The 12,455-nt window shown below is 43.5% G+C and overlaps 1 protein-coding gene, 1 long non-coding RNA gene and 1 pseudogene across 2 annotated transcripts in view; 2 read left to right on the top strand and 1 right to left on the bottom strand.

Moving 5' to 3' along the window:
* LOC138930106 (E3 ubiquitin-protein ligase Hakai pseudogene) overlaps positions 1-2,832 on the top strand; it is a 96,885-nt pseudogene extending 94,053 nt beyond the window's left edge.
* LOC138931170 (uncharacterized) overlaps positions 1-12,455 on the bottom strand; it is an 854,662-nt gene that overhangs the window by 544,012 nt on the left and 298,195 nt on the right. The window lies entirely within an intron of this gene.
* LOC138930105 (cancer/testis antigen 47A-like) lies at positions 3,027-5,729 on the top strand. Its single transcript, XM_070289672.1, has 3 exons — positions 3,027-3,711; positions 4,551-4,692; positions 5,717-5,729. The coding sequence occupies exons 1-3, from the start codon at positions 3,027-3,029 to the stop codon at positions 5,727-5,729; spliced, it is 840 nt and encodes a 279-aa protein (XP_070145773.1).

The following is a 12,455-nucleotide window of genomic DNA, read 5'->3' as shown; positions in this document are numbered from 1 at the left end:
GAAAAGGAGTACATCAAGGCTATATACTGTCACGCTGCTTATTTAACTTATATGCAGAATACATCATGAGAAACACTGGACTGGAAGAAACACAAGCTGGAATCAAGATTGCTGAGAGAAATATCAATAACCTCAGATATGCAGATGACACCACCCTTATGGCATAAAGTGAAGAGGAACTAAAAAGCCTCTTGATGAAAGTGAAAGAGGAGAGTGAAAAAGTTGGCTTAAAGCTCAACATCCAAAAAAAAAAAAAGCTCAACATCCAGAAAATGAAAATCATGGCATCTGGTCCCATCACTCCATGGGAAATAGATGGGGAAACAGTGGAAACAGTGTCAAACTTTATTTTGGGGGGCTCCAAAATCACTGCAGATGGTGACTGCAGCCACAAAATTAAAAGCCGCTTACTCCTTGGAAGAAAAGTTATGACCAACCTAGATAGCATATTCAAAAGCAGAGACATTACTTTCCCAACTAAGGTCCATCTAGTCAAGGCTGTGGTTTTTCCAGCGGTCATGTATGGATGTGAGAGTTGGACTGTGAAGAAGGCTGAGCGCCGAAGAATTGATGCTTTGGAACTGTAGTGTTGGAGAAGACTCTTGAGAGTCCCTTGGACTGCAAGGAGATCCAACCAGTCCATTCTGAAGGAGATCAGCCCTGGGATTTCTTTGGAAGGAATGATGCTAAAGCTGAAACTCCAGTACTTTGGCCACCTCATGCGAAGAGTTGACGCATTGGAAAAATCTCTGATGCTGGGAGGGATTGGGGGCAGGAGGAGAAGGGGACGACAGAGGATGAGATGGCTGGATGGCATCACGGACTCGATGGACGTGAGTCTGAGTGAACTCTGGGAGTTGGTGATGGACAGGGAGGGCTGGCGTGCTGCGATTCATGGGGTTGCAAAGAGTCGGACACAACTGAGCAACTGAACTGAACTGAAATTCCATATATATGCGTAAGTATACTGTATTGGTGTTTTTCTTTCTGGCTTACTTCACTCTGTATAATTGGCTCCAGTTTCATCCACCTCATTAGAACTGATTCAAATGTATTGTTTTTAATGGCTGAGTAATACTCCATTGTGTATATGTACCACAGCTTTCTTATCTATTCATCTGCTGATGGACTGCGGAGAAAAGGGAACCCTCTTACACTGTTGGTGGGAATGCAAACTAGTACAGCCACTATGGAGAACAGTGTGGAGATTCCTTAAAAAACTGGAAATAGAACTGCCATATGACCCAGCAATCCCACTGCTCGGCATACACACTGAGGAAACCAGAATTGAAAGAGACACGTGTACATGTTCATCGCAGCACTGTTTATAATAGCCAGGATATGGAAGCAACCTAGATGTCCATCAACTGAGATTTTAATCTTAACACTGTGAGTCATTACTGATTCCAAATTAAGGAGTTAAATGTAAACATTCAGAAGATCTCCAAAAAGAAAGTATAAAATTCAATTCTGGATGAGAAAAGATTTACAAATTTATGATGTTAAAACCAAGAAAAAAGAAAATATTATTAGATTTTACAATATAAAAAAGAAAAACTACATACTTAGAAACATTAACCAACTTAGAAGGCAAAATCAAACTAAAAAAACATTTTCAACAAATGCTCAGTATCCTAAATATAATTCCATCTTGTTCCATCTACCTAACTCATATTTTGATTGAATGCCACCTATACACGTGATAAAACTGAGGCCTGGAAATGATAAGTAACTGTTCCAAGATCACTTAGGGCAGCAAATGTTAAACCAACTCAGATCTCAGATTGGGATTCTGCCTCTTTTTTGCTGTCTTTATAATGAGAATTTTGGATTAGAGATTATCGACATTGCCTTCCAAATTTAAACCAATGATTTACAGCAACACCATTCTCCATTCCTGAGGTGAGACAGAGGAAAAATAAAAACCTTGAAATTCGGTTAGATTAATGAAAGGAAAAAAAATCCCTCTTTACAATTATGAGACTTATTAGTATTTTTCCTAAATGTAACATCCAGATGTAATTTGCTGTCTTTTTCAAAAAATATTTTTAGTGCTACAAAACTTTTTTTTACAGAATGACTGTAAAAGCAGTTAATTTCTGTATAATTTTCAAAATTACACTTGAGGTCTGGACTAAGTGGATCTTGAGATCAATAAAAAGTCTGGGACTGCTGCCTCTGAAACATCCTAGGAAGATGGCCCTTTTAATGTCTGTCATGCTTAGCTCTTAGGAGATGACCTGATCCTTTAAGAAACCTCTCTCTTTTTATTCCATCTTCAAAGCTTTAAGTGAATTTGTCTGGGTTCATTATATACCTTCTAGCTCCTAACTCCTTCAACACTTCTTCAACATTCAGTTCTTACTGCATTCATTTCAATTTTTCTACTCTTTTCCAACTATTTTTAACTAAGTTAAATTGTCCAAATTCTTTCTCTTCTTGGGAGCTTTTTAGTACTGCTAACATCTGAGATATACAACATTTTTATGACCCTGTCTCTATTCACATGAGCCATTACCAGGTGGAAATTCCCAGGTGGGAAATTTCTCACAGTTCATATGGCCCAGGATGCCTTCATAAATAATTTCCTGCACAATTACATAAACGACACAAGCCTAGAAGGCCTCAACACGTTAGAACCCCAAGGCGTCAAAGAACAAGTAGGCAATCGTAAGCAATTTGACGACCAAGGGCCTTGGCCGCTCACTGGACACAGAGCACGTCAATCTTTGTTTGTCAGCAAATGAGGCCAAAGCTCGTGACGAGGGGGCACACGTCACAGTCAACTGTTCCGGCCCCGCCCCTCGACCGTGGCCTGGCCCCGCTGCCTGACGCCCGGCTTCCGTGGGACGCTTCCGCCGTTGGCCGCCTACCCTCCCGATCGTTGGGCCTCCTCTGTGGTCCCTTCAGTGACTGCCTCGTTCCATCTCACTGCCCTCAGCCTCCTCTCAGGGCAGCCACTTCGGGTGCCACCACCTGCGCCATTGCCATCGTCGCCAGCCCGGCTGAGGTAACTGCCCACTGCCATGTCCACCACGGGGGATGGAAATCTGGCCCCTGGCGGGCAGGAAGGCCTAGCAGGTGTGGCGGAGGCGCAGGCCGGAGCCCGCGACGGTGTGGACCGCAGCTCCGAGCCTCGCAGGGGCGACTCCATGCCTGAGGCTGAGGCGGGTGGAGTCGTGGGGGCCTCAGGAGGCCAGAGGGAGGCGGCCCTGGAGGGCGGGAATGCTGAGGAGGAGTCGGACATCGGGCCGGCTGAGGAGGAGGAGGAGGAGGAGCAGGCGGAGGGCGTGAACCGCGTGGTGGATTCACGCCACTTCCCCATGACCGGCTTCCGCTTAACGTTCCTGAATCTGATGCACTCGATGCTGAACCGTTTGCACAACAACCACGTCCTAGTGCGGCCAAATGACGACCACGTGCTGGTCTGGCACCAGACCCGGCCGCGCTCGTCCAACCACGGCTCAGCCACCGTGGCCGAGTTCTCCGACGTCCCGGTGCCATCAGGTGGACCGGGGGAGGGGCAGGCGGAGGAAGCCCCGGCCCAGGAGGTGGAGCAGGCGGAGGAAGCCCAGGAGGCCGAGGAAGCTGAGGAGGCCGAGGAAGCTGAGGAGGCCGAGGAAGCCGAGGAGGCCTCTTTATGGGAGACGGCCACCGAGGAGTCTGAGTCCAGCTTGTGGGAGATGGCACAGGAGCCGGCCGCCCCCGAGAGTGAGCATTCGAGGGGCGGGGTGGGGGCGGGAGTTGGGGGGGACGGAGACACTGGCAGCTGCAGGCCGGGTCTGGGGACCCGGGATCCCGAAGAGGGGGCAGGCTCAGAGGGTGGAGTGCCTCAGGAGGGGAGGCTGGGAGTCAGGGCCTCCTTGAATCGAAGGCCAGAGGGGCCCAGTAGGAGCCCAACTCCATAACGACTTACTTGGTTTGGGGAGAAAATAAGCTGCCCTCTACCAACCCTGGTAAGAGGTCTGAGATGATCAGTGCCAGTTATGAGCCCACAGGTGAAGGTCAGTGGAGGCAGGTGTTCGAGAGGGAGCTTTAGAGGACATGGGAGAGAACAAGCAAATGGCATACCTCATATTTGGTTCATAGCTTTTAAAAATGTTAAGATTCTTGGAAAGTTGATCCCAAAACATTATGAACTCATACAGGAGCACTTGGTCAAAATGAAATATTCAGGGGATTGAGGAACTCATGAGCTTCCCCACAGAATTTGTTATTGAGGTGAAACATATTTTGGCGAGAAAGTTCTGACCATCAGACCCAGAGGATTCTGATCCTTGACCAGAAGTAATCAGTAGCACAGGGTGACAGATTTACTAGAAAAGAAGAAATAATTTCATTGTGAAAATGATCAAGCAGCAGCAAAGTGAGGGCCATGGAAGTATTGTATCCACCAGAAGGAAGGCCCCCAGTTACTCTTTTCTTAGTTGCTTCTGTCCTCCTGCTTCTCCTAAGGGTAGAATACTGGATACCTTGCCATTCCTTTATGAGTTGGGATTTTTTTTTTCCTGTGAATGTCTGATCCCAAAGTCTTTTATTCTTCTCTAAAGAAACAGCTGAATGCCAGGATGAGAACTCCAAAGAAGAGGCGCAGGCCACCAAAAGTGAGGGGAAAGAAAAGAAGTATAACAAAAAACAAGAAGAACCAGAAAAGGATCCGGACCCAGCAAAGGACAGGCCCAGAAAGTCCAGGTATCTGTGTATAGCTTTGAAAATAACCCAGCTATTCCCAGGCATTTACCAATTTTGTTTTTGCTTTTTAATTCTCGGAGTAAATTAAGCAAATGTTTGTTTAAAGTTAGTTCAACAACTCAAATTTACCTAATGTTTATAGAACATTCCTGCACCCAGTAATATAAAGAGCATGAAGTGAAATATACTTCATGGCTTCTCATTTGTTCTTATGAGGTCTTTTGTCCTCTATCTGTAAGACTACCAACAAGTTATAAATTTATTAGTACCTAAGACCAGTATTTCTTTAGAAAACAGTGACTAAAAGCAGCAGCAACTGGGCTGTGCACTACTTTGGCCTTCACTTCTTGACCACAAGTGCAGTCCCCTGCACTAAGAGAAGACACCTTTTAGAATGTAACTACTTACAAATAGCAAAAAGTTCAGATTTTCAAGTAGGACCACATTTAGTGATTAATACTTAAACATTTGTTTGGTTGTAGATGTGTGTATTTTATGTGACAGTCAAAAGAAACAGTCATAGTATGACTGTTGTTTATCACTGAGTTGGTAGTGAAGGTATATATCTTGTCTTTAATGATTAACATTTTCCCCCTCATTTTCATAGTGGTGTGTTTCATAATAACAGCCTCTTTCTTTATGGTAGATATATGGTATCTATATGGTAGATATGGAAACCGAGGGTCTGGGAGGGTAAGGGAGTATCATCTGTGGAGTGAGCACAGGCTTTTAAGGTAGAAAGAGTGATTTAAGTCCCAGACTAGCCTTTCAAAGGAAAAGCATTTATGGTGTTGGGCAAGAGGGAGACAAGGTTGGTAGGATCACATGAAGCCATCGAGTTGTACATGCACCCAGTATCCAGAGTAAAGGTTACAAGAGGAAAATGTGTTTTTCTTCTCTTGTTGAGATACAGCCCTCAGATGCAGCAGATATACATAAGGCTGACTGTTTTCTTAGATTTAGAAAGTTTCTGGTGCTGACTGATGCTGTATAATTGTTCATTTTCTCTCATTTCTTCCTGCAGTTTGGAAGACTAGAAAGAAGACAGAGAAAGAAGAAAGGATCCATTGTTCACTATTTTTAGATTTTTCAGAAGCCCATGGGAATATTATTAACACTGATTTCATTCCAAAATCCATCACCCAAAAAGCAACTGTCTAATAACATCTAATAAGAAATCCAATATCTAATTGGCTTTTATCTTTTATAGATATATTTGACAGCATTTGTTCTAGTTAAAACTAAGTTTTAAAGTAGTAAACTGAAGAGTAGATAGATTTATGTATAAAAATAATCCTGATTTAAATCTCTTTAAAAATGAGAAGCCGTTTTACATCATTGGAAGGCATCACATTCCACCATTTGATAAGCCTGTTTTAAATTCTTTTATTGCAGCCCAAAATAAAATTTGTATTTAAAACAATTTTGTAAAGATAGAAATAGAGGTCAAGGCTTTAGATCTGAACTTGTTTACTGTACTAGTCACTAGCCATGTGTGGCTGCTGAGCATTCAAAATGGGGCTAATCTGAGTTGAAATGTGCTACAAATGTAAAAAAATATGTTAAGTCTCATTAATAACTAATTACATGTTGAAATGATAATCTAGTATTAAATATAGTATTAAAATTATTTTCTCCAGTTTCTTTTCCTTTTCAAAAATGTATTCATTGCTACACTTTCTGGGCTTTCTCTAGTTATGGTGCACAGGTTCTCACTGGGGTGGCTTCTCTTGTGGAGCATGAGCTCTAGGGCAAATGGGCTTCAGAGTTGCAGCACATGGGCTTAGCTGCCCCTCAACATGTGGGATCTTCCTGTACCAGGGATTGAACCTGTGTCCCCTACACTGCAAGGTGGATTCTTAACCACTGGACCACCAGGGATGCCCTCGTTTTACTTTTTAAATGTGGCTACTAGAACATTTAAAATTATACAGGACTTGTGTTATATGTGTATTTCATAGTACTGCTGGGTGCTTTTGAAGGAAACCTGATGGATGGTCCAGCTTGCCTGGAGGCCAGAAGGTGCTGCTGAGCCTGAGCCCAGACACTGATTTGGAGCACTGGTTCTCAAAGTTTGGTCCTTAAAATAGCATTATTAGCATCACCCACGAATTCTTAGGCTCCACTCAAGACCTGTGAATCAGAAACTGGGAGTGGGGCCCAGTAGTCTGTGTTTCAACAAGCCCTCCAGGGGATTCTGATGCAGCCAAGGTTTGAGAAGCACTGGTTGAGAGCCACCTCTGGTGGGACCAGCCTGCGTTCACTGCCTTGGGGCTGTTGGAGGTAAACTGAACAGGACGGTAGGGGCTGGACTGGGGAGGAAATTAGGATTCACAGGGGCTGAGACAGAAGCTGTGGATAGGGGATGGCACCAGAAAAATATCGAAGGAACAGAGCTGGTTCCAGAAAGTTACAGACATGATACGGGTATATGAAGTCTAAGAGAACCTTCACTCAGCAGGAATGGATAGTAGATACATACAGAGTTGCTTGTGAGGATGTATGCATACACAAGCATACAGAAAGGCATGCAGTGGAAAGATAAACCACATTTAGGATGGTGGCTACCTCTTGGGGAAAGAAAAGGACAGCGATCCTATTGGGGAGGGATACATAGTGGGCTTCAACTGTATCTGTAATTTACATTTCTTAAACTGAGTGGTGGGTAAATAGTGTTTATAGTAGTAGTCTTTATAATTTTTTGCAGATCTGAAGTATGTCATAATAAGTAAAAATAAAAAGAAAAAAGGGAGAAAATGGACTTAATCTTTGACCTCTGTTTAAGGTAATAAAAAGATAAAGTTGTAGATGACCAGAGTGGAGGATCAGAGAAGGGGAAGGGCCTGGGGGGTTGAGACCAGACAGGCTCATTTCTGCATTTACTGAAGGCTTCCTAGACCTTCCTAGACCATCTGAAACATGGTCTAGCTGGAGCATACTTTGTTCCCATGGGCTTGGCTCCTGACCTTCTTGTAAATAACTGATAACCTACTGTCATGTTCTGTGGTGGTATGTCTTATATTCTAACTATGTGCACATGCAAATACACTCACTACATCCACCTATTCCATCAAAACCAACCCCTGCACTGAACCTTTAAGTGGCTGGGACCATTAAGGGTTTTATTTCTCTTTCTTTCCAAAGCCCTAGGCAATGAATTTTCCTCTTAGTAGGTATTTAATGTCAATTAAAGTGAAGTAAACTTAAGATCCCTACCACTATTTTTTTTTTTTTGGTCGCCAGTGTTGACATTTTAAAATGTGTTATATTATTCCTTATGGCTAGAACCACATGGTGAGACAGAAGGCAAAGCACTCCCTGTCACCATTATTTCAACTGAAAGGGCAGGTCAACTAGTACAATTTGAGGATCTTCAAACTGGTTCTGATTTCTAGTATTTCTGTGGTGCTAGTTGTTGAAGGCAATGGCACCCCACTCCAGTACTCTTGCCTGGAAAATCCCATGGATGGAGGAGCCTGGTGGGCTGCAGTCCATGGGGTCGCTAAGAGTCACACATGACTGAGCGACTTCACTTTCACTTTTCACTTTCATGCATTGGAGAAGGAAATGGCAACACACTCCAGTGTTCTTGCCTGGAGAATCCCAGGGATGGGGGAGCCTGGTGGGCTGCCGTCTCTGGGGTCACACAGAGTCGGACACAACTGAAGCGACTTAGCAGCAGCAGTTGTTAAAACAATATTGCTTCCAGGCCCAGCCAAGAGGTATCTCTGTCTTGAGCTCTATGCTTTAGAAGGCCACTTTGGTCTTCTTCCAGCCACAACCCTACCGCCAGGGCCAGGAGCCCAGCCCATGGGAGCAAGGGGTGTGTCCCTGCTAGCCCATGCTCCAGTTACCTGGCAGCCCTGAACAGTCCCTAGCCTGCTTCCAGGGCCCATGTGCTCCTTTTAGACCTGTCCTGGTCTAAAAGGCAATGCCAAAGAATGCTCAAACTACTGCACAATTGCACTTATCTCACATGCTAGTAAAGTAATGCTCAAAATAGTCCAAGCCAGGCTTCAGCAATACGTGAACCGTCAACTTCCTGATGTTCAAGCTGGTTTTAGAAAAGGCAGAGGAACCAGAGATCAAATTGCCAACATCCACTGGATCATGGAAAAAGCAAGAGACTTCCAGAAAAACATCTATTTCTGCTTTCCTGACTATGCCAAAGCCTGTGACTGTGAGAATCACAATATACTGTGGAAAATTCTGAAAGAGATGGGAATACCAGACCACCTGACCTGCCTCTTGAGACATCTGTATGCAGGTCAGGAAGCAACAGTTAGAAGTGGACATGGAACAACAGACTTGTTCCAAATAGGAAAAGGAGTACGTCAAGGCTGTATATTGTCACCCTGCTTATTTAACTTCTATGCAGAGTACATCATGAGAAACACTGGGCTGGAAGAAACACAAGCTGGAATCAAGATAGCCGGGAGAAATATCAATAACCTCAGATATGCAGATGACACCACCCTTATGGCATAAAGTGAAGAGGAACTAAAAAGCCTCTTGATGAAAATGAAAGAGGAGAGTGAAAAAGTTGGCTTAAAGCTCAACATTCAGAAAACAAAGATCATGGCATCCAGTCCCATCACTTCATGGGAAATAGATGGGGAAAAAGTGGAAACAGTGTCAGACTTTATTTGGGGGGGGGGGCTCCAAAATCACTGCAGATGGTGACTGCAGCCATGAAATTAAAAGACGCTTACTCCTTGGAAGAAAATTTGTGACCAACCTAGATAGCATATTGAAAAGCAGAGACATTACTTTGCTGACTAAGGTCTGTCTAGTCAAGGCTATGGTTTTCCTGTGGTCATGTACGGATGTGAGAGTTGGACCATGAAGAAGGCTGAGCGCCGAAGAATTGATGCTTCTGAACTGTGGTGTTGGAGAAGACTTGAGAGTCCCTTGGACTGCAAGGAGATCCAACCAGTGCATTCTGAAGGAGATCAGCCCTGGGATTTCTTTGGAAGGAATGATGCTAAAGCTGAAACTCCAGTACTTTGGCCACCTCATGCGAAGAGTTGACTCATTGGAAAACACTCTGATGCTGGGAGGGATTGGGGGCAGGAGGAGAAGGGGACGACAGAGGATGAGATGGCTGGATGGCATCACTGACTCGATGGACGTGAGTCTGAGTGAACTCCAGGAGTTGGTGATGGACAGGAAGGCCTGGAGTGCTGCGATTCATGGGGTTGCAAAGAGTCGGACATGACTGAGCAACTGAACTGAACTGAACTGAACTGGGGAGGGCTTACTGCACTCACTGCTGGGGTGGGTGCTCCCAGGCCCAAGGAGGGGTTGTAGGCCCAGAAGGGGATGTGGCCTGGCCTAGGAGCCAGGGCATGGGTAGGGGAAGGGAAGGAGGGCAGCTCTTCCCACACCATCAGCGCAGAACTTAGAGGAATCTGAGAATTCTAAATCCCATCCTGGCCTTTCAGGTGATTAGGAAGGTACACTTGTCATGGAAGGAGATACAACTTATTTAATGGTTTATCATTTGATTTGAACATTTCAAATATTTTTAGACAGGTGGATCCCTAACTGAACTCTTTTTCTGAACCTTGCAAATAGGACAAATGTTTCAGGCAGGCCAGATTAAATATCTGCTCTATCACCACTTTCCCTTTTCACTCCATGTTATACCTATTTCTGAGCATAGTGGGCCTCATGCTTCTGAAAATGTTTTTTAAAATTTACTTATTTTTTAATTGAAGTATAATTGCTTTACAGAATTTTGTTGTTTTCTGTCAGACATCAACATGAACCAGCCATAGGTATACATTTGTCCCCTCCCTCTTGAACCTCCCTCCCATCTCCCTCCCCATCCCACCCCTCTAGGTTGATACAGACCCCCTGTTTGAGTTTCCCAAATTATATAGCAAATTGCCATTGGCTATCTATTTTACATATGGTAATTAAGTTTCCATGTTACTCTCTCCATACATCTCACCCTCTCCTCCCACCCTCTCATGTCCATAAGTCTGTTCTCTATCTCTGTCTCTCCATTGGTGTCCTGCAAATAAAATTCATTGGTACCATCTTTCTAGATTCCATATACATGTGTTAGTATACAATATTTATCTTTCTCCTTCTGACTTACTACACTCTGTATAATAGGCTCTAGGTTCATCCACCTCATTAGAACTGACTTAAATGCATTCCTTTTTATGGCTGAGTAATATTCCATTGTATATATGTACCACAGCTTCTTTATTTATTCATCTTTTGATGGACATCTAGGTTGCTTCCATGTTCTAGCTATTGTAAAGAGTACTGCAATGAATATTGGGGTACATGCATCTTTTTCAATTTTTATTTCCTCAGGGTATATGCCTAGGAGTGGGATTGCTGGGTCATATGGTGGTTTTATTGCTAGTTTCTTTAAGGAATCTCCATACCGTCTTCCATAGTGGCTATATCAATTTACATTCCCACCAACAGTGCAAGAGGGGTCCCTTTTCTCCACACCCTCTCCAGCATTTAATCTTTGTAGACTTTTTTAATGATGGGCATTCTGACTGGTGTGAGGCAAGATCTCATTATAGTTTTGATTTTCATTTCTCTAATAAAGAACCTCTTGATGAAAATGAAACAGGAGAGTAAAAAACCTGGCTAAAAACTCAACACTGAAAAAACTAAGATCATGGCATCAAGCCCCATCACTTCATGGCAAATAGATAGGGAAATAATGGAAACAGTGAGAGACTTTTTATTTTGGGGGGCTCCAAAATCACTGCAGATGGTGACTGCAGCCATGATATTAAAAGACACTTGCTCCTTGGAAGAAAAGCTATGACAAACCTAGACAGAATGTTAAAACGCAGAGACATTACTTTGCTGACAAAGGTCCCTATAGTCCAAGCTATGGTTTTTCCAGTAGTCATGTATGGATGTGAGAGTTGGACCATAAAGAAGCTGAGGGCTGAAGAATTGATGCTTTTGAACTGTGGTGTTGGAGAACTTCCATTCAGAGCCCTTGGACTGCAAAGGAGATCCAACCAGTCAATCTTAAAGGAAGTTAAGTCCTGAATATTCATTGGAAGGGCTGAGGCTGAAGCTGAAGCTCCGATATTTTGGCCACCTGATGCAAAGAACTGACTCCTTAGAAAAGACCCTGAGGAGAAGGGGACAACAGAGGACGAGATGATTGGATGGCATCACCTACCTGATGAGCGTGAGTTTGAGCAAGTTCTGGGAATTGGTGCTGGACAGGGAAGCCTGGCGTGCTGCAGTCCACGGGGTCACAAAGAATCGAACATGACTGAGTCAGTGAGCTGAATAATGAGTGATGTTGAGCATCTTTTTCTGTGTTTGTTAGCCATCTATATGTCTTCTTTGGAGAAATGCCTGTTTAGGTCTTTTTCCCACTTTTTAACTGGATTATTTGTTTTTCTGGTATTGAATTGTATGAGCTGTTTGTATATTTGGAAATTAATCCTTTCTCAGTTGTTTCATTTGCTATTATTGTCTCCCATTCTGAGGATTGTCTTTTCACATTGTTTATAGTTTCCTTTGCTGTGCAAAAACTTTTAACTTTAATTAGGTCCCAGTTGTTTACCTTTGTTTTTATTCCCATTACTGTAGGATCTTGCTTTGATTTCTGTCATCAAGTGTTCTGCCTATGTTTTCCTCTAAGAGTTTTATAGTTGCTGGTCTTACATTTAGGTCTTTAATCCATTTTGAGTTTACCTTTGTGTATGGTGTTAGGACGTGTTCTAATTTCATTCTTTTTCATGTAACTATCCAGTTTTCCCAGC

This window comes from Ovis canadensis, chromosome X, assembly GCF_042477335.2.
Source record: "Ovis canadensis isolate MfBH-ARS-UI-01 breed Bighorn chromosome X, ARS-UI_OviCan_v2, whole genome shotgun sequence".
NCBI classification, from domain to species: domain Eukaryota; kingdom Metazoa; phylum Chordata; class Mammalia; order Artiodactyla; family Bovidae; genus Ovis; species Ovis canadensis.
Note: the sequence above shows the minus strand (reverse complement) of the source record. Positions and strands in the feature narration are given on the sequence as shown.